The 23,581-nt window shown below is 35.0% G+C and overlaps 1 protein-coding gene and 2 long non-coding RNA genes across 8 annotated transcripts in view; 1 reads left to right on the forward strand and 2 right to left on the reverse strand.

Annotated features, from left to right (window-relative positions):
• LOC149800599 (endophilin-A3-like) overlaps window positions 1–23,581 on the reverse strand; it is a 114,877-nt gene that overhangs the window by 31,041 nt on the left and 60,255 nt on the right. For all 6 annotated transcript variants that reach the window (XM_089954590.1, XM_089954588.1, XM_089954585.1 and 3 more), the window contains 3 exons: window positions 20,143–20,243; window positions 17,913–18,016; window positions 12,863–13,008 (listed from right to left, as the gene is read on the reverse strand). In XM_089954590.1, coding sequence (XP_089810716.1) covers window positions 12,863–13,008; window positions 17,913–18,016; window positions 20,143–20,243 — 351 coding nt within the window. The remainder of the gene's footprint in view (window positions 1–12,862; window positions 13,009–17,912; window positions 18,017–20,142; window positions 20,244–23,581) is intronic.
• LOC149800600 (uncharacterized) lies at window positions 3,228–5,049 on the reverse strand. The gene is made up of 2 exons (XR_016420528.1): window positions 4,875–5,049; window positions 3,228–4,215 (listed from the first exon to the last, which is right to left on the reverse strand). It is a non-coding gene; the product is annotated as an uncharacterized LOC149800600 (long non-coding RNA).
• On the forward strand, window positions 6,099–9,304 carry LOC149800601 (uncharacterized). The gene is made up of 3 exons (XR_016420527.1): window positions 6,099–6,370; window positions 7,065–7,159; window positions 9,099–9,304. It is a non-coding gene; the product is annotated as an uncharacterized LOC149800601 (long non-coding RNA).

Here is a 23,581-nt window from a genome sequence, read left to right on the forward strand (position 1 = left end):
TTCTTACTTTGAGTGGTATGAACACACAAGTTTCACTCTTTGGATTGGGTCAGTGTATTCCTGGAAACCCTTCAATGTCCTAATGGGTCTGTGAACATGCCCTTGGGAATTCGGGTCCAACAAACTCAGCAGTTTCAAAATGAAAGACTTATATCCTATGAGCACAAGCCTATTGTTAGCAATGAAACTAAAAACTAAAGAAAGAGAAACCAAACCATCATGACATAACTTCTAATAGTTTGGATCAAATGACAAAGCATCGATTTAACAGATTCAGATGCGAGAGCAAGGATCTGGACCATGGTTCAAATTGTACCTTGTTCAAAACCATCAAATTCACTGCAGATTTCATTCTGGACAAAAGGACAAGATCTTCAATTGAGACAAATCAAAATTGATTGGAAAGTTGGAGAGGCACTTGTTCTTGCCAATTTCCTCCCATTCATGATGGTAAAGAGGTTGGAAATCATAGAACAGATGCCCTTTATTGTGACTGAGACTAACTTCTCAAAAAGTCATATAACAAATAATTAACTATTTGTGGTACCAAGACATTTTACAGGAGAAATGTTTCTCTGCACACACCGCTGGGAAAAGACTCTATTTCTCCTCATATGCTTTTGAAATTGTGGGCCTTCTTGCATGAAAAAGTTCTGTTCACATCTTGTTTCTTTTTTAAGGGTCTGTCTGATATGAACTAGGAATGCAGGTTCAGCATTTATTGTTTGAGATTGAAAACTTGTTTTCCAAGTTGTTTCAGCAGGTGTGGAGAAGGAAGTCTGATCCTGAAAATGGGTAACAGGTATTGAGGGATCAGTTATAACAGCTGGTACTGGGGTGTACATGCAGCAATGTGCTGTTCAGGAAATGTTCCATGTAGGCCACCATACAATGTAGATACTGGTCTGGTAGTCTGTTCAGTGTTAACATGACCAAAAGACGGAATCAGTGTTTTAGCACTTTTATTGCTAAAGCACGCTAAAAGATACAGTTAATATCTTTTATCGCTTAGGAGAGCTGGATCTGAAAGGTGTATTATGAGTAATGTGTTTAAAGAAAAAGAATCTGCAAGTTTTTGTCAAGAGGATATCAACTCAATCAATTACAAACCTTGATGTGTGCTTTCATCATGTATAGCAAGGTATCACACTAATGAAGAAGCGTATACAATGGATATATCTGTAATATTTCTGAGGTGTGTTTTCAATAATTGGCAAAAAGGCCTGACTCAGATCAGTTGTTGTATCATATCCACTAGAGAGGATTGCAGTAGCTCAAGTAGTCATTTCAGACCAATAACGTGTGTGTGTGTGTGTGTTTTAAATTTTTAACGTAGCTTTAAAAAACAAATCAGTCATATTGCTATGATGTCTGCAGTGTGACAGTTTGTAGCAGACATGTAGCATGATGTCCCACCCAGTCACATTATCCTGACACCAGGCCGACCAGTCATAACACTAACCGCTTAATGCTGAGCGGACCAATAATGTAGATCCTGATCTATTTATACATTATGCAGAAGCAGATATGAGTCTATCCTGTTTACGGTTGAGATTAAATTAAGATTTATTCAGAACAGACAATAAAACAATGCAGTACAAATTAAAATTTGCAACGCACTGTCATAAAAAAAACACCATAGATATTCACACATAACTCGGGTCCAACTGCAACCAACAAAGCTCCAGATCCCCTGTCACATAATACACCAGCAGATCAAAGTTTGTGCTACTGATTAATCCTAGCATACTGCATAGACCCAGATCTGCCAGTATATTATGTAATGGCAGATCTGAGTCTGTTTAGTTTGCAATTTGACCCTGCTTTTATAATGGTACTAAGGATTACACAAAAAAGTAAATGAATAGACTATTCACTTGGTTCCATCATGGTCCTTAATTACTGATCACATGATACATGACAGGCATTGAAAATGGAAACAAGTAAAACTCATATGTAGACATATACATATCAGGGCAAATCATAAGAAAGCAATATGTTGAAAAATATATAAATATTATTAAATACAACAGAAATATATAATGTAGAAAAAACAAATTTAACATTATAATAATATTTTCAGAAAAATGATATTACATACAATAAATGCATTCATCATAGGTAATGGAACAATACACCACTTTAGTTGAGAAGTATCACATATATAAATATATGAATTATGTTAAAATTCTACATAACGATTAAATAATGTAACTGACAGCAAGAATGCTGGAGAATGCTTCAATAGTACTGAAACCTAATACTATTTTCAAGTGCCATAGAGTTTAAAATACACTTCCTTTTAGAACTTCTTAAAATTTGGTATCAATTTCATATCAACAAGGGGGTGTATTTGGATTTTTAACATTGCTTAAAGATTCTTCCGTCATATTGCTATAATGTCAGCAGTGTGGCAATTTATAGTGATGTCTAGAATTGGAGCATCATGCCACAGACATGTAGTATCATGTCACACCCGGTCACATTATCCTGACACCAGAATGACTAGTCTTAACACTAACCTCTTAATGCTAAGCACCAAGCGAGGCAGCTGCTAGTACCATCTTTATAAGTCTTTGGTATGACTCAGTCAGGGTTCAAACCTGTGACATGGATTTGTGGGAAATGACCACCCGGCTGTACTTTTTCCATTGTATACTCTGGAAAAGGATGGAATACGATGGAAAAACATGGAAAACCCTGGAAAATGATGGAAAAATGAAATATTCTGCAGAATTTAGCATGGAAACCATGGACATTGTGCATGGAAAATGCTGGACATGCCTGGAAAATGCTGGACATTTTTGACTTTGAAATTTTTCAGCATGGAAAACGATGGACATTTTGGACTTTGATTTTTTTCAGCATGGAAAACCCTGGAAAATGATGGACATTTTGGACTCTGAATTTTTTTCAGCATGGAAAACCCTGGAAAAGCATGGACAGTTTAGACTTAGAATTTTTGGGATAAATTTCAGCATGGAAAACCCTGGAAAAGAACTTAGTCAATTTTCAAGATTGGTACAAAGAATTATTTTGAATTACCTAAAGAAAGAGCAATCATGATTAAACTGCGCTGTAACACAGATTTTTGAACTTGAAACTAAACTATTATTTCAAACCTATGATAAATATATACTGAGAAATAGAGGACACAAGTCAAATAAACAAACTAAACCATACACACACACACTTGACCCCTGCTTTAAAAAAACAAACTACAAGTGTTGAAGTAGTACATCATTTATTGTATGTACCACATATGTAATTAAATGTTCATTATCAAAAGAACATCACTATACAAAAATGTTGGTGTAACACAAACTATACATGTATGAAAAGATATCCTGAAAAAATTAGTTAAATCCTGACCAGAAAATATCTGGTGCATATAAAATCATAAATATGTCCATATCTGTTCACCACTTGAGCTTGACACTACAGTGTATAAGTATGAAATTCTGCTGTGCAATGGTGAGAGCCATTTTAGTCCTTTTCATGATGATTGGGGAGAACAGTACCATAAATGGCATTTCCAATTTCAACAACAATAATAGGTTCTCGAAGACACTTGATCCTATTTTTGATGATGAAAGGAAGTCTTCTTTCTTGTCAGAGCCAACTTCATTCCAAAGAGATGTTTGCTCATAATTATTAGTTATGTACACCTGTACAGCCCCCAGTTTCACACATTTCTTCTTTATCGGAGTACAATTTTTTGCAGATCCCACAATAAAAATTGTATTTGAGATACTCCTTACTGAATTCACATTTTTCCTTCAAATCTTTGACAATTGTCAATCCTGTGTTTGCTGATGGAAGATGCAACTGAATTAAGTCCAAAAAGTCACATATTTAGCATCTGACAAATTATGTCTTGTTGGCAAAGCCCCAAGGACAATAACATGTTCAGACTTTGTGATTTCACTACAACATATATCTTGTTATGGGGCTATGACATAAAGTGGTGGATCTGTGACATGGGATGGGTAAGACTGAGTTGCTTCATTCACCTGATGATACTGTTCATCATCTGAACTTGATTAAAACTCTATACTTTCTTCTGAGTCAGATGAAAAACTCATGTTACTGTGACCATATCTAGTTGGTTCATCTGTTGATATTCTCATTATATTTGAAGATTAGTATTACGTACAGTCACCAATTTCATAATATCCAAGACCAACAGAACTGGATTCACCTAGATCAACAACACTGTAATGAGAAATACAAATTTTAGTGAACATGTATAATTCATATTAAAATCTTAACATTCAAACATTATTGTTTTGTTGTGGGAATTGAATATGTACAGTTAATATTACACTGTTACAGTAGCTTAGTTTGACAAATCCAATGTTAATGCATGCATCATTTAAACATGGGTAATGCAAACATGATACACAATGAATGCATGTAAATGACAAGTAATTGATACACAATAATATACTCAATCATACAAAGTACATGTGATACAACATACACTTCATAAATGTATGTGATGATATGGTGTACGTTGTGCATATATTGTGTATGGTGTGTTGGATAACTCATACAGAGTGAATGTTCTGTTCAAACACGTACATTGAATATTCTGTCTGTAAATACTGAATGATTTCACCATATACTCAGAATTTGTTGAACTCTAAAAATTCCACTTAGTGTTGTATAGTGAAATGTGTTTATTCCTTAAATTATTGATATGATAATGAAACTGTGTTTAAGATATGAGCCATGTTAAGCTGTGAATGTACTAGGTAAGAACAAATGTATAAAGAATAATGCTTATCTTCACACAAATAAACATTGTTGTGGGAGACAGCTGCAGACATTATTTAAAATGTAAAAAAACTCTCTATTACTCCTGGAATTACCATTGTTTTCTCTTCCTCCAGTACATGGTGCTTTTAGGAATGGACTTTGTGGAATTAACTTCAAACTGCTTATATATTTTGTCCTGAACACCAGTACCTGTAATACACAAACAGCATTAAAACGTTTACAGACTGTACAGTCAGACTGATTAAAACATTAACATATCGTTCAAAAATCATCTTCATGGTAAAATTTGTGTACATTTTAATCTTGCTAAGATTAATGTGAAATTTTTCAGAATTTCTTTTTCCAGGACTTAAGTTACTTAAGTTATGATTTTACTTATATATGAAGTAGTCTGAAAATTTAGCAGTAACCTAAAGACCTTTTTGGACTAGATCTACAAATACTCAAGAAATTCACAACTTTATCATAATACCATAGCAGTCCCTGTTTGGGCTTATATGTATCACTGGACTTAACATTTCCAAGACTGACAATTACAAGGTTATGGCTGTTAAAATAAAATTCCACAAATTAGGTTGCTTTGAAAGTTATATATACATATATATTCAAAAACAAAAATACCTACTCTAATTTTAAAACTGGTGCAAAAGGAAACTTGTTTTTGACCTTGTATATCTTTTCACATTTATTGAAATACTTGCTTACAATTTAATTACCAATCATACATATATAGTGTTGGGCGGTTAATCATATAGTCAGTTTATACTTGGGCAAACGAGATAAAGTCGAGACTCAGTTTATTTCATACTCACCTATAATATTTGGGCGTCCAATTTGTGTTGTCTTTCCATTTGTGTTCCACACCTCGACACGATATTGCCTCTTGGTCGTAAACTTTGTCTTCTACAACCACTTTACTGTAAACCAATCATTCCCCAACATATCCAAATCATGGCGTTGGTATCCGATGCATAGATATTAACTCTTTACATAAATCATAAATCAAAAGAGAACAAAATGTCTGATTTTTCTGTCAAGTATTCGCCTTCACGTATCGGAGTCACGTTTTTGTCACGCAGAAATAGCCGAGGTTGCTCCGTATGATGATGGCTGATGAAGCTGACTATGATGGGATATAAAATTATGAACTTATTTTTTTTTAACCAATTACTACATTGAAAAAACCGGCATATTACTACATTGAAAAAGCCGGCATATTTCGATTTCATGCGTTAGAACCAAATTTTCTGGGGAAAAAAAAAAAAAAAACCGTTTCTGAATTTTGGTTCCAAATTTGGCACTGTAAAACATTTTGGATAACCAGTCTAGAATTTGGGCGCAATTTTCGATTGGAGTGTCATTGAAATTGTAAAATAGAAAATATCCCAGGATTTTAAGATGACCACTGAACCAGAAATATCACTTGTTATATGGGTGAATGATCGTCCCATTCAGGGAGGCATAATCTGTATGGCTGATGTACACTCGCCACGAAAAGAAACGAAGGAATATCGCACGGGAGAGAAAGTGATGGCGGTTTGTCATGGATTCAAGGGATACCATGAGTGTATTATTGCAAAAATAGCAGGTAAGTCATTACTCAGTCCAGTTGTAGCAAAATTATTTGCACGGCCGCCAAGTACCTTAGCTGCGAAAGACTTCGCGTGACGTAAATTTACGGAAAGCTATTACGAAATATATCCTATATGGAACAATTTCTTTTTTTTAATGCCGTTTGAAGACTGATAAATTAAACGTCAAAACTTGTAAGGATATTGAAAGGTATGTGTTATGTTTTAAGCTTTGTTTACATAATTGGTAACATTTTTTACTTATCCTAATGCACAATGACCAGTCATCTCGTGTCTGTCTTTCAAAAAAGTTGGTACGTGCCGGCCTTGCGAATATACATTTCCAAATTGTAAATTTCACTTTAAATTTTATTCACCCTTGATATTATTAATGATCTGACTGGTATTTGTATTTTTTACATTTTCGTTATTATTTTCCAGACAGTGTGCTATTTGTAGCAATAAGTTATATTTGTTTTAATTAATTTTAGACTGTGACTCAGAAATATACCAGTAGATCTCTTTTCCAATTAATCTTCAATTCAGATTATGGCTTGTTTTTGTCTATCCAATTTATATTCAGCCATTTCAGTAATATTTAATAGTAACTTATTGTATAATTAATAAGAATGTACAGTTGTAAACTGTTGGAAATGATTATCAATTTTCCTCACCAAAAATACTTGTTTAGTTTGTGTCCTTTAATTTCAGAAAAAAAGTGGCAAGGCACAGTTATGTAAACAACTTGATGGCGACAGCTTCATTGAAATTCTTCGATCTTTTAATTTGAATTAAGCAAGCAAGAGGTAATACCACATTTGTTTCAAATTCAAATGTCTAGAACATTAGATGTAACCTGGAGTTGTGTATGTAGATAAGTATATATATCAGAAACTTAGTGCATATGGATCATCATGGTGAAAATTTGGATTAAATTTTTTTTCACACCCAGCATGAGACAGAAATATGTCAAATTTTGGATTTTAACAAAGCTGCTAAATAAATATTCAGAATGCTGTGCAGCTCTGGTAAATATACTGGCAAGACACTAACTGGGGCAAGTGCCAATAATAAGTACACACAAGGCCACCTCTCCAAGACCAGTCCAGAATTCAAATAATTTATGGTATATTTTAAATTATTAACCATGCGTTTTAAACTTTGTTAACCTATGACAAAATATATGCCAAATTGTAACAAAATTTTTTTATGAACTAAGGCTGGAACATTATTATGAAATTTAAACGTATACACAACTACTTGAAACATTATAGTGTAGACAGGCAATATTCAAATGGACAATGTAAATCTACTTTCAGTTTAAATGGTATAATCACAACTGCATGTATATGGTAGCCAGTTTGTGTGTGCGTGATTCAGTTGTTTAGTAACGTAGCTTTAACAAATGTTTAGTCACATCGCTACGATGTCTGCAGTGTGGCAATTTATAGTGATGTCTAGCACTGGGATATCATGCCACAGACATGTAGCATAATGTCTCCCACCCATTCACATTATCTTGACACCAGGTTGACCAGTCCTAACACTAACCTCTTAACCGTTTACCTTATAGAGCATAATTACAAAGTGCAGCATGCTATAAATGGAGCACCTGTTACCTATTCGACTCCATACGCATAGGCCTGCCTGTTAACTGTTAAGCAATGTAGTGTATTTTATGTTAAACAGCAATTGTAACCATTTCACATTTTTGGTACACATCTATTATGTGTGGAAAAATTTAAGATTAAAAGTCTGATTGTTATAGCTGCATAATTATTTTTCACTGAAGAATTTTTTACGTGCTTTAAAATCTTGAGAGGACTCATTCACTGTCATGTCAGTGAGGCTGCGTGACCAATCGTAGCTGCCATTTCTCATACTTGAAATTTACAATTTGTCGTCTGCATCTACATCACTAAGTCATCTGAATTTGATAATTTATAAAAACTAATTGCTGCCTGCATCAATATCAGAGCCTTTACCTAAGTTATTGAATCTTTCATAGTTCTGATTCTAATCGTGAAAACTTCGTAAGTACTGAATGCAATCCGCGACCTCTATTTTGGGGAGTGGAGATTATGACCCAGCTACTTTAAATAGCAGATATCGACCAGGGCATAAACAGTGACCACGTGATCTGATGTAATTGTCATTCACAGAAATGAATGTAGTATCTAAATGGGGGTTTTCCCCGAAGGTGGCGCTATGAAAACCGGCTTAAAATGGCTGTTTACAGCAGGTGTCAAAAGGCGCTTCCACGTGAATGGAGTAGAGGCGTCAAAAGACGCTTGCATGAGGTAAAGGGTTAATGCTGAGCACCAGGCGAAGCAGCTAATAGTACCATTTTTTTAATAAGTCTTAGGTATGACTCGGTTAAGGGTTCAAATCTGTGACCTCTCACACCCGTAGCAGGCGCTCTAACCACTTAGACTTAGGCCACAGGAGCAGTTAGGTAGCCAGTTTAATTTGTGATGGAAACCACAGGTTTTTAAGCCTATCAAGTTAGTCATCAAGCCAAGTGCCTCATTACAATTACCAACCTCAGGGATTGTAAAAGTACTGTAATTGCATGAAATGTTTCAGGCATAACTCTCATTCACTCACTCCCCTCTCTCTCTGTCTCTCTCTCTCTCTCTCTCTCTCTTTCTCTCTCTATATATATATATAGATATATATGGGATTGAAATAAATTTGAAATCTTGCTTGATTCTATTCATTAATATACAATGATTTGTATTTCAGAAATCATGAAGGAGAAGTATAACATTGGGGAGGTGATGGTGAGACAGAAGCTTTGCGATTTGGTTAAACCATCAAGAGTACCATCACTTCCACAGACTCCAGTGGTGACAACAGAAAAATAAGAAATGTGGTGAATGAACTATGAAACAACACGTGTAAAAAGAAATATTTTAAATTTTTTTAATTAAAATTGAGATAGAAATTAACGTGAATTTCTGTTATTTTGTTGTTAAGATTGCTTCAAAATAAATTCAAACTATAACCAGAGTAAGAGAACATATTTTTAGAAACTCGGATGATGTTAAGGAGCCAGTAATCTGGATTTTATGACACACCAGTAGAAGTGTAGCGACATTTATGACAAGCCATGTTGTCTACTGAATACTAGTGCACAACCTATTAAGCTACCAGTGATAAGTATAGTTTTTAATTTTTGTTTCCTTGTTTAAAAGTTACTAAACATCACAGTCAATACAAGGAGTTGGTTGGGGTAATTTGGATCATGTTCTTCTTGAAATTATCATCAAATAAAAGTTGCATCACTGTTAAAAATCTCGTTTTCATAAAATATTTCAACAATTTTCAGCAAAATTTTAGTGTTGTCCAGGGTTTTCCAGCCTACCCTGGATAAAGGCTGGAATATAAGTCCAAATGCTCCAGCATTTTCCATGCTAGAATTGTCCAGGGTTTTCCATCGTTTTCCATGCTAGAATTGTCCAGGGTTTTCCAGCCTACCCTGGACATAGGCTGGAATATAGTCCAAATACTCCAGCATTTTCCATGCTAGAATTTTCCAGCATTTCCATGCAAGAATTGTCCAGGGTTTTCCAGCCTACCCTGGACAGAGGATGGAATATTAGTCCAAATACTCCAGCGTTTTCCATGCTAGAATTTTCCAGCGTTTTCCATGCTAGAATTGTCCAGGGTTTTCCAGCCTACCCTGGACATAGGCTGGAATATTAGTCCAAATACTCCAGCATTTTCCATGCTAGAATTTTCCAGCATTTTCCATGCTAGAATTGTCCAGGGTTTTCCAGCCTACCCTGGACATAGGCTGGAATATTAGTCCAAATACTCCAGCATTTTCCATGCTAGAATTTTCCAGCATTTTCCATGCTAGAATTGTCCAGGGTTTTCCAGCCTACCCTGGACATAGCCTGGAATAATAGTCCAAATACTCCAGCGTTTTCCATGCTAGAATTGTCCAGCGTTTTCCATGCAAGAATTGTTCAGGGTTTTCCAGCCTACCCTGGACAGAGGCTGGAATATTAGTCCAAATACTCCAGCGTTTTCCATGCTAGAATTTTCCAGCGTTTTCCATCGTTTTTCATGGAATATGATGGACATTCTACAGCCGGGCAGTACAACATGTAATCTTGGTGCTAAACCCAGAAGAAATGAGATTACTTAGTTCTGAGTGGTTCGCAAGTCATATTTAAGTTTTGTTATAGACCTGAATACTACAAAGAAAAGGTATGGTCAAAAATGACACTGAATAAGAGCAAATACCAATAGCTTTTGTGGTTTAATAGTTAAATGTTTACCTTTTCTTAGAAGACAATTGAGACTGCATTGTACTTGTATACAATCAACATGCTTCAATTAAATGCTGATCAATATCAGCACTAAGATATCAAACCAAGATTTTTTTTTACTAAGATATATATCAACTATTACATGATATTGAAGCTCTGTCACGTTTTTAATTTTTTTTCTTCTTCCCAGAGAGATTTGGTTTTGCTTAAATAGAGGATTAATTTGTTCCCAATAAACCACTGATTCACCAGCCCCCATTTCCATACCTTGATATCAATTAAACCACTGACTCACCAGCCACCATTTCCATACCTTGATATCAATTAAACCACTGATTCACCAGCCACCATTTCCATACCTTGATATCAATTAAACCACTGACTCACCAGCCACCATTTCCATACTTTGATATCAATTAAACCAATATACATTAGAAAACAGAAAGCAGAATCATCAGCATATGGCTGTAGTTCAGTGCTGACAACTCCTACCATATTGTTATCATACATAAGAAAGAGTAAAGGACCAAATATTGACCCTTGGAACATTCTAGCTAAATTATTGGTACTGGAAAAAAGCAACATAAACTTCCACTTGAGGCAGTCTACTGGTTGACTAAACACTGGCAAATTATACATGTATGGCCTGTGTTGTTCTGGTGTGAACATTAGAAAACTTATTATGTGTGGCCTATGTTGTAGACGGGTGAACATTTATAAACTCATCATGTGTGGTCTGTGTTTTAGTTGGGTGAACATTGGTAAACTCATCATGTGTGATCTGTGTTGTAGTTGGGTGATCATTGGTAAACTCATCATGTGTGGTCCATGTTGTAATTGGGTGAACATTGGTAAACTCATCATGTGTGGTCTGTGTTGTAGTTGGGTGAACATTCTAAACTTATCATGTGCGGTCTGTGTTGTAGTTGGATGAACACTGGTAAACTCAATGGTCTGTGTTGTAGTTGGGTGAACATTGGTAAACTCATCATGTGTGGTCTGTGTTGTAGTTGGGTGAACATTGGTAAACTCATCAGTGTGGTCTGTGTTGTAGTTGGGTGAACACTGGTAAACTCAATGGTCTGTGTTGTAGTTGGTGAACCTTGGTTAACTCATCATGTGTGATCTGTGTTGTAGTTGGGTGAACATTGGTAAACTCATTATGTGTGGTCTGTGTTGTAGTTGGATGAACACTGGTAAACTCAATGGTCTGTGTTGTAGTTGGGTGAACATTGGTAAACTCATCATGTGTGGTCTGTGTTGTAGCTGGGTGAACATTGCTAAACTTATCATGTGTGGTCTGTGTTGTAGTTGGTGAACCTTGGTTAACTCATCATGTGTGGTCTGTGTTGTAGTTGGGTGAACATTGGTAAACTCATTATGTGTGGTCTGTGTTGTAGTTGGGTGAACCTTGGTTAACTCATCATGTGTGGTCTGTGTTGTAGTTGGGTGAACATTGGTAAACTCATTATGTGTGGTCTGTGTTGTAGTTGGGTGAACATTGGTAAACTCATCAGTGTGGTCTGTGTTGTAGTTAGATGAACACTGGTAAACTCAATGGTCTGTGTTGTAGTTGGGTGAACATTGGTAAACTCATTATGTGTGGTCTGTGTTGCAGTTGGGTAAACACTGGTAAACTCATCATGTGTGGTCTGTGTTGTAGTTGGATGAACATTTATAAACTCATCATGTGTGGCCCCACATTTTTATTGATTGGAACCATTAGAGAGCCTGGAAGTAGTCCAGCTAAAATATTATGGTCTTTTAAACACTAGTTCTTATTTATGACAATGTGGTGCAGGGAGCAATTCCTACCATTGTCCCACACACTCAATGACATATCTTTTATTTTGTTACTTTACTTATGCCTCTCAGTATATATATATATATATATATATATATGTATCTCTACACCCTGCCAAGTGTTAATATCAGTATATATGATGTCTCAACACCCTGCCAAGTATTAATATCAGTATATATGATGTCTCAACACCCTGCCAAGTATTAATATCAGTATATATGATGTCTCAACACCCTGCCAAGTATTAATATCAGTATATATGATGTCTCAACACCCTGCCAAGTATTAATATCAGTATATATGATGTCTCAACACCCTGCCAAGTATTAATATCAGTAGGTTTTACACCAGATAGAGTGAAAAAACAGTAAATGGTTTCAGTGAAATCTCTTTTTTCCTAACTGTACTGTTTTAAAATTTCTCACCTTGAGCATATGTTGGTGGATTGCCGAAGTTGTAGCTTCCACTTCCACTATCACTATCACCATTCATTGGAGAGGGGCTACGACGGAAGGAAGCAACTTTCTTTGGGACGTGTTCTTTCTTTGGTCGACTTGCAGCTTGATTTCTCCTGAAACACAAAACTCCATACATTTATATCTTAACTGTAACAATCTTGACTTACTACCTTATCCAAGAAACCACTAGGGATTATTTCCAATTTCAACTTGTAAGCCACCTGATGACAATCTACTCTTGAACTCATGAAAGTACAATTTTAAAAGAAAAACAAAGTTATGTCAGCTAGCCATTTGGAGAAAGAGAAATTGGATGGGCTTTCCAAAATTAAAAGTGTGTGTGTTTGTGAAGGAGGAGAATGGGGTTATAATACACTTTTTTAAGGACTCCACTACACTAATAACCATTAAATTTTAACTGGACTTATTAGCATAAACCTTTAGAACAGTATGGATAAACCCCTCAACCAATATTCTGTCAAATTAGGTGCCTTCTGATCCCCTCATATCATGTATCTTGCAACAGCCCTGATAACTTTGTCTCATATCCTCTAATACCACAGCCAGTTAAGGCAATACATAAAAGGTGGGGGGTGCTAAGAAGTCCTTTTTGAGCATGTAAACTAATTGACATTGCTGATGCCTGCAGTGAAAATTTTTTACTTTCACAAAACAAGAATTTCTGAAATGAATGTTTCTATTTACATGGCTGAAAATGAACTTCAAAGTAGCATAGAGTCAGCAGAGCAATAAGAACTTTAACAGAGTCAATGTTCCAATACATGTCTTTTCACATATTTACAGATCTTTTTGGTTCCTAAATGAAGCATTTTTTTTAAAGTACTAAATAGGTACTCCTTTTTGAACCATAAAAAATGACAACAAACATACTTCTGGTAATCTTAACATTTAATCATGGAAGTCAATTATTGACTATCTGAGCTGATGGCAATCACACATGTGATTGCTGTCCATTTATTAAAGTTGGAGACAAAATAAGTAACAAAAAAAAATCAAGTCTAATTCTGACTTATTCCGTCATCCCATCCCTCCAAGACCTTGACCTCTGGACCCATTGATTACTCAGGATTTTAAGTATTCACTCATGAAATTCTGCACCATGTCTGAGGATAACCCAAGAGAAAGCATGGCCTAGTGTTAAAGTGGTAATTGATGCCGACACGGGATCATACAGTCCTGGGTTTAAGATTGCTCCAGTAATAGCTGGTACATTTGAAAGCTACCCAATATCCTGTTTCAGCTGACTCGGTGTAAATGAGTACAAAAATGGGGGATGAAATACATGTTGGGTACTTAACATGTACTATACATGCATTCTAACATGAACCTATTTCAATTTACAACACATACAGAAAAAGAGACATTTGTCTTGCACAACAGAGATATTTTCTGTATTGCCAAGTGTAAAGGTCAGTGTGATGTAACAATGTTTCATCTTCAAAAGAGTGCAACCAACAGCTGAGCAAGATTCTTCTGTTTTGTAGTACTAGGTCAGTAAAGAGCAAATAGTGTTAGCAAAGTAAAGATTGTGTTGTTTTTTTCATTTTAAGATCAAATTTGTGTCTTACAAAGAAGCATCCATTTCAGCTGATACTGCTTATATGCTGCAATTTATTACATAACTGTCTTGTGCTGGTATTCTCATGGATTATTCAAAATTTCAATAATAAAAACAGGCATTCATCTATTGAAACTGATATCTCATTATGTTGTTGTTGTTGTTGTTGTTGTAGGGTTTAAAGCCATTTTTCAGCACACGATAGGCTATACATGGCGGCCAGTATTAATGGTGGAGGAAGAACCCAGGAAAACCCCAGAAAGAACCACCGACCCACGAGAAGCTACTGGCAAGCTTTCTCACATACCCACATTGGCTGAATCCGAGACTCGAACCCACGCAGACAAAGGTGAGATGGCAGTGATCTGTAACAGAGAGCGCTTTAGACCACTCGGCCACTTGGGGATATCTCATTATGTCATTATTTCTTAATTGGATTCAATATAATGGCATCCAAAGAATGTACTGTATTCTCTTACTTTAGGCATTGGAAACAGGGAAAACTCCATCCACTGATTTTTTTTCACCCACTGGGGTAAAATCCACTGGCATGACATAGCCATTAATCTCCAGTCAATAGTTATTGCCAAACAGAAGCTGAGATCTAGATGGCAACAAAATATCTAATTCCTGCCAACTGCTTTTTGCACCACAGATATGGCTAAAGTGACTCAAATGTCAGCCTAGAATAGGACCAAACTTGTCTTCTGAGAGGCTAATGCTGTAAATATAGGCCAGTATTTGTTTCAAGAGTTAATGCCCTTGCTGTACATGTGAATATTATAGTCTGCACTCTGATAGAGTTATATTCAAATTAATGATGCAAAAAAGACAAGTTTTATCAAAATAAAAACAGCTAATAAAAATGACAAAAAAATTTGCTCATTGCAGCATTTATCTTTGATGAAAAATCAATATGTGATATGACATCATGAAAGGGAAAGTGGTTACAAATGATATTACCCAATGAATTTCTTACATTTTTCTTTGCATCTGTTAAGTTCTGTGACATATCCAGATGTCTTCCAGAGTCTTAGTCTGTATAGTGCTGTGGCATATCGTTATGTAACATACCTGTCTTCCCAATTCTCAATCTGTGCAGTTCTATGGCATATCATGATGTAACATACCTGTCTCTTCCCAAGTCTCAGTCTGTGCAGTTCATGGGCATATCGTGATGTAACATACCTGTCTCTTCCCAAGTCTCAGTCTGTGCAGTTCATGGACATATCGTGATGTAACATACCTGTCTTCCCAAGTCTCAGTCTGTATAGTGCTGTGGCACATTGTGATGTAACATACCATTCTTCCCAATCTCAGTCTGTGCAGTTCTATGGCATATCCTGATGTAACATACCTGTCTTCCATGACTCAGTCTGTGCAGTTCTATGGCATATCCTGATGTAATATACCTGTCTTCCGTGACTCAGTTTATGCAGTTCTATGGCATATCTTGATGTAACATACATGGTCAAGGGCAACTACTTTTTTATCAGCTACAGAACCAGCCTACGTGTTGTCATACATTAAAAGCCATTTTAACTTAATAATAATAATAATAATAATAATAATAATAATGACCTTATTTAAAGAGGGTAACACAATTAGCTAAAAACTAATCTACCTTGAGGCCCTCATACAAAGGAATTTATTTATTTAAGCTGCATCTCTGAAGCCACTGGATATATTGTGTTTGGAAGAAGGAAACAGAGAGGGCATTTCTAATCTCAACTGGAATACTATTCCAGAGCAGAGTTCCAGAGTATTGGAAACTTTTTTAAAATAACTCCTTATTTGGTTTGGGAATTTTATACTGTTTGGTAGACATGGATCACAGGTGGGGAGTATGATCAGGTAGCCTATACTGGAATAGTGATTGTAAATATTCAGGAGCACTATTATGAGATATCCTGTACATTAATTTGGCTTTTCTCAAACAGATTCGGTCTTTAATAGGTAATATTTTTAACCTACCAGCTAAACTTTCCTTGCTTTCTTTCTGGATTGATATTAGCCCAAATGCTCTTTTCTGAAGATGTACCAGCTTTGCTATGTTTTTTATCATTTGAATTACCCCATACTGTACTACAGTAGTCCAAATGGGGTTGTATGTAACTGTTATAAAATAGTTTTCTGTGCCTTTCAGGGAGAAAATGTCTTATCCTACTGAGAAGCCATAAACTTGAATTGACTTTTTTACTGATATGTTTGATATGTTCAGTCCATGATAGGTTATTATCTACCAGAACACCAAGTAGTCTATCATGACAGACTATTTGCAGATTTGTATCCTTCCATGTCAGACATAGTTCATCACTATCAAGATTTGTCCTTCTTTGCCAAGTTGAGATAAGTAATATTTTAGTTTTACCACTATTTACCACCATGCCATTACATGTGCACCAGTTTTCCAGTTTGTTTAGTGCATTCTGTAAAGAAATTTTGAGTTCATGCTTTGTGTTTTGGATGTCGGACAATGTTGTGTCATCTGCATAGAGATCTGTAGATGATATTGAGTCTCTTAGTAAAAGTGGTAGGTCATTAATAAATAAAATGAATAGTAATGGACCTAGAACTGAGCCTTGTGGTACTCCATATCTAATTGTTTCAGGTTCAGACAGAACATTATTTATGTAAACATGCTGTTCTCTCATTTAAGTAAGAAGTAAACCATCTAATTGTTCTTTCATCACACTGGTAGATTTACAGTTTCTTCAAAAGGATTTCATGATCCACCATGTCAAAAGCTTTCCTGAAATCTACAAATACAGTTCCTATTATTCTACCTTGGTCAAGTGCTTGAAGCCATTTATCAGTTAGGGAGATCAAGGCAGTCTCACAGGAATGGTTCTTTCTAAAGCCTGATTGATTAGGGTGTAACAGCAAGTGTTTGGTTAAATATGACATGAATGAGTCATGGACATGTTTTTCAATCAATTTTGACAAGTTTGGTAGTATTGAGATTGGTCAGTAGTTATCAGCATCATCCTTAGAACCAGATTTGTGAATAGGAGTTACTTTTGCAGTTTTCCATATTTTGGGGACAGATGAGGTTGCAATACTTAAATTAATTATGAATGTCTATGATTGGCTGAAAATAATTACTGGAAAAAATTAATGTTTCAAAAGAATTCTGGATATGTGTAAATTGTATACCTTAGTAGGTTTTAACCAATACCATTTTAATTTTATTACTGTCACCACACAGGTACTAATGGATGTAATTGGGGAGATCTCACTGGGCTGGATTTTCATAGTGTTAGTCTACAAGTGAGTTTTTGTTAAAAATAAGGTGCGCAGCAATTCAATTTTGTCATTTTAAAGGTTTCCTCTTGGATAGCTCGTTCATAACATGTAAACATTATTAGCCAATCTTAATGATACAAATATCATAACCAGGTCAGATATTAACATTATAGACTATGACTATGTGCCCACCTGTCTTCCAGAGTGTCATTCAGCTCACTTAAAATATCAGTGGCCTGTCGGTGATACTCCAACTGGGATTCCACAAATGACTGTAGTTGAGCTATGTGTTCCACCTTAAAAAAAGAGCAGCCTAAAGTTGATGACTGAAATAAATCATACTCAAGGGTAATCCAAATACAAGAGGTGAAGCTCCCATGGGTTCAATAACCATTTCATCTATATAAAAAACTATGCATTATCTGTGACAGATGACAAACAATGGCTATGATATTTTTTCTTTTCTAACATATTTCATAATAATCTTGCCATATCTAACTACCGTAACTAAATTAAGTGGCAAGGGTTTTACCTATTTTTAAACACTCCACTGTAAAATTTTCATCACAGGAGCTCCACTGCTTCTAAATGAAGCAGCCAATCAGAACTGTTTAAATTAGCTCATACTTTCAATCTTGCAAACATTATTAAAAAAATGTTATTAATTAGACTACAAATCAGCAATTTATCTCTTGTAAATCAGGTGGAGAATTACATGAGCAGAAAAAGTGTCAAAAAGGAAATTAAACAAGTGTTATTGTGCTATAAAGATCTGGATAGAAAACAAGCATTGTCCTTGAAAATGTGCGGAAATGTGTTGATTGACTGTATGCGGAATTTGATAGTTTCATGGATTCTCTCTAACAGTGATGATCATGTCTGAAACAGAGGTATCAAATTTGATAGTTTCATGGATTCTCTCTAACAGTGATGACCACATCTGAAACAGAGGTATCTTGTAAAGAGTACAATTATGTGCTTCTGAGTGAAGGTCAGCATGAGATTCGACCACAAAGAAGTCAGTGTCAATACTGCAATAAATATCAGATTTTATTACATTCACTGTTAAAGGGAAACACTTTTAAAGCAAGTATGAAGTAATGAGAGTCAAATCCCTGCACCCACCACCACCATCACAATCACCTCTAACCCTAGGGTCAGGTCATAAAATGTAAGACTATACACAGTGATCAATTTTGGTTGCACATACTTTGAGTCTTTTGATGCCCAGTGTGTGTGTGTGTGTGTGTGTCTGTGCATGCACATGTGTATGTGTGTGTTAACAGGGTGGGGATTTCAACAGTTTCAAAGAGGGAAGACATGGATGGACCGCAAGGCTAATGTCAACTGTATTTATAAATTTGTTTTTTCCCTACCCAGTAAATGTGTATTGGGGGATTTCAATAAAGGGAAAAAGTCAGTTGCACACAGGGCCGGCGCCAGACCCTGCCAGACTATCTGGCGCCCTAGGCAAAGTTAGATTTTGGGCCCCCCCCCCCTCCGGAATATATCAATTTCAAAATGTATAAACAATAATTTTTTTAAAAAATGCGCCCCCTGAAATCAGTGCCCTAGGCGGCTGCCTAGTTTGCCTATATGGTAGCTCTGGCCCTGGTTGCACACCTGAAATTGTCTTTTCATGCCCAATATAGTAAGTATGTATATATATATATATATATATATATATATATATATATATATATATATATATATATATATATATATATATATATATATATATATATATATATATATATATTTATTTAACTGTATGGCCCTGAGGCATGATCCAAAAATGGGTCAAATTAAAACCCAATCTGACAAACGTTGACACTCTGGTCATCTCTCTCTCTAACTCTCTCTCTCACACACATGCATACACACATTCTCAGATGACAGTCCAATAGTTTATGAGTTCTTCTGAATTTGTGTAATACAACCAGCACTACATACATCTGTGTGCACATAGTTTTGGTGGATTGCCATGAGACTATTGAACAAGCTCAGAGGGACAGAATTAGGCTGTGGTATAATGATGGTTTTGGTGGATTGCCATGAGATTGTATTAAACCAAATCAGAGGGATAGACAGACATAGGCTGTGGTATAATGATGGTTTTGATGGACTGCCACGAGATTGTATTAAACCAGATCAGAGGGACAGACATAGGCTGTGGTATAATGATGGTTTTGGTGGACTGCCATGAGACTATTAAACATGTTCTTGTTCCAACCATTTGTGTTTGTGAAGTACCAAAACCTGTCTGAATAATCTGGTTTACAGATGTTGAAAAGTCTTTCCTTTTCCTGTCTTATTTAGAAAATCTCAGTTCAAATAGTAGTGTGCCATTGATCTGAAAACCATCTAAGACAATAATGTGGTTATTTTAGTGTGTGTCTGTTGTGTTAACTTTGAAACTTGCATCATTCTCCATCAAGTTGTACATAGCAGTCTCTGTAAGTTGTTTGGACTCTTCAAATTTCTCCATGGCGATGCGAATATCTTCATCTGTGACATTGGAACCTGCATGAAAACATTGCTCCAGTTAATTTCATTTTCACAGACTATAACATGCAGGTATTTAAATGATTTTATGAATATTAATATGCCTGCTTCCAAATGAGAAAGAACAAAATGTCCCTTTAAACAATCTTAAGCAACTCTTTCGTAAAATGTCACTAAAATGCTAGAATGAAAACTTAAACAGTATTTAGTAACAGTACTTCAGCAACATACAAATGACATGGAGGGATTGATAAGACATTTGCCAAACAATTCTATGAGCATTTATGCCAAGAAAATTCAGACAGCCCTTTACATGCCAATGGAATTAAATTTGACACTGTTTACAACAACAGTGGACATTAAACTATAACTACTCAGCTGATACAGAACATAACAAAAAGCTTATTAAAGGTAGTACTTTTATGAAAGAAAAAACAAGCCAAATGCACATATATACAAAAAGATAGATATAAAGATATGTCATCTGAAAATATCCCTAATAAGACCTAACCTAACTTGGAATAAAGACTTACTTTGCATTGTTTTTTCTTCTTCGATTTCCTAACACTTCTGGTAAAGATTCCACAATTTTTATTTAACATTTCTCTAAACAGCACCATTTTTCTATTAATCTAACTGAATGCGACCTCCAAAACCTATGCCACTGACATCTTTAATTTCTTTTGCAGTACTTAACTCATACAGAAGAGAGGTGAATTTATATAACAAAAATATTATATGTACATGCTGGTTAACAGATGTCATATTTGTGGCACTTAATACAGTAGGTAAATTTAATAACTAAATACAAACAATATGGGTGTATTTACATTATCAATTCAGAACAAAAATATTATACATTACAGTTATATATATGGGAATGTTAGATGGCCAAAACAATTAGTAATTGTGTACTTTAAAAGTAAACTATATTTGTATACATCCTATTAAAACATTCAATTATCACTATAACCTTGAATATACTACATCTAAATTACTAGCAAGGATATTCAATGACTTATTAACCCAATCACCAAACAAATCATAAAAACAGAAATTAAAAATGGGAAAACATGCTCTGGCTGAAATTATTCATTCTTTGATAATCAACAATAAACCAATTCTCATTATGTGAGCGATAAAAAATAATATTTGATAGGGATGAATAGTAAAAGAAAATTAATATCACACAAGTCATAACTTTTCAAGAATATAATGCAAATGAACAGCTAAGAATAAAATTCTCTATCCCATAATTCAGCACCAAATCACAGTCATTCATAGAATTAAAAAAATTAAGATCTATCCACAGATAGAAATGAATGTTCTAGGTAACTGTTCTTGCAATCTCTATGAAACTTTTGATTTCAATTGGCATAAAAATAGTAAAATTAATATGCCCCTTAGGAAAAACTTCAATCCCATAATTATTTTAACAAATCCAAACTCCCTTTCTTTGCCAATAATAATTATTAATTATTAATATAATAAAAATTGTAATTTTAGGTGACAATCAATATGCCAATATCCCCTGGAAAATATTCTGAAATATCATGTATAGCTCTATTCTCAAAACTTTTTGAGAACTGAACTGAAGCTGAAGCTGAAAACCCCAATCATCCGGTAGCAATTTTTTTACTTTTTTACAAGTCCAACTGCAAAATACATAGATCCAGTTCTGATGTCACCTGATGTGCAGGCAAAGCTGGGTCTATGCAGTTGGTTAAAAGTAATCAGTAGAATGAACAAAAACAGACTGATCTAACAAGACATTATGCAATGACAAAAAAAAGCCTGTGTTGTTTGCAGTTGGACTTGATTTCTAAGTAAGTACATATTGTATAAAGACTGATTAATACCTGCTATTATAAGTAAGCATGAAAAAAAGGGCCCAAAGTTAATCACAAATATGTTAAAATGAAAGTTCACAGTGTCTGAATTTTGGGATTTTAAGCTTATGAACAAGTTTCATGCCCAGAAATTAGTAAGAATAAAGGGCCTGATCTGAATAAAAAAATTATATTGGGAGAACAGAGAGATGTAAAATATGATACATTTTACTCTAAAGAAGCCATGAAATAATGATCTCAGCACTGTAAATAATTTAGTAAACAGTGTGTAAATGTAAGAATAAGCACAACTACTAAGTAATAACATCTCAACATCATTATTTTAAATTTCAGGAACATTGTAAATTCAGAATGAAGTTTCATCAATGACCATCAGCAGTTTCCTACACAGCGGTCTCTTGCCCACAAAATTTGCCATTATGAAATCTCCTATATAACAAAAGGCCACTCTTTTGAAACTTAAGATATTTGTAACCACAGAAAAACTAAGAACACTTTATAATAATGATTTATTTGTATAAACCCTAACTCATCAGATACAATGACAGCATCACTGTACTTTTCATGTATAACAAGTTTTTCTTCTAAAACGTTTATTTCAGGAAAATTTCATAAAAACATTAAGTTTTACAGATTTTTTTTACACAAATGTGGAGTGATTAAAAAAAATATCTTATAACTTAGTATGAAATTGCTGTTATTTATGACTGACTGGAATCACAGTATCCCCAACTGTAACATGGAAGTCACCTCTGGTTTATGCAAATTAGATATTGTTTGGACTGACTCAGTAGTCATCCAATCATTCATTCAACTTCAGTGATAAATGCAATCTTGAAACTGTGCTGCTTTTTGTTTACAGAGAAATTTGGGCATGAAAAGCATGATAACAGTCAAGTCAACCCAATGTTTTCATTTACCAGAAACGGGCCCCTTATGCATATGGTAAAGTACAGATCAAAGGTTAGATTATTTTATTGGCAATGCTATCTGATGCATGGACATTAAAATAAAGGCAATGAAAATCTATGGCATCATTAATTACCTCTGGAAATTTTCATGTGAACAAAAAATGAAGAGAACCAATGGATTTTCTGGGTTTACAATGAAGTAATTTTACTTTTATCTCTGTTCTCCTCATCTCATGACAATGGATGATTTCTAAAATGTTTAGGAATCATTAGGGAGAAAAATATTACAAAAGCAGTCTGCCATTAAACATTATTTTTGGTGTGCACTCCCATGATCCTCTACTATTCTGGAGATAGTCCATTGTCAAACACTGCATAAAACTCACATAAAATATCAACAGCGGATGATATGCTAACACTGGGGTAAGTAAACACTGTCATTACTTAAGATTAGCCAATGACTATGGATAGAAAATAGAACTTGAGATGAAATTTGGGCCTCCATAAGAAATGTATTTTGACACCAAGGATACAACATGCATTGGCATGCCCCAATGTTTGCATATCATCCTGCAGAGATATTTTCAGTAAATCT

This window comes from Sinohyriopsis cumingii, chromosome 4, assembly GCF_028554795.1.
Source record: "Sinohyriopsis cumingii isolate HCF-2022 chromosome 4, ASM2855479v2, whole genome shotgun sequence".
NCBI lineage: Eukaryota > Metazoa > Mollusca > Bivalvia > Unionida > Unionidae > Sinohyriopsis > Sinohyriopsis cumingii.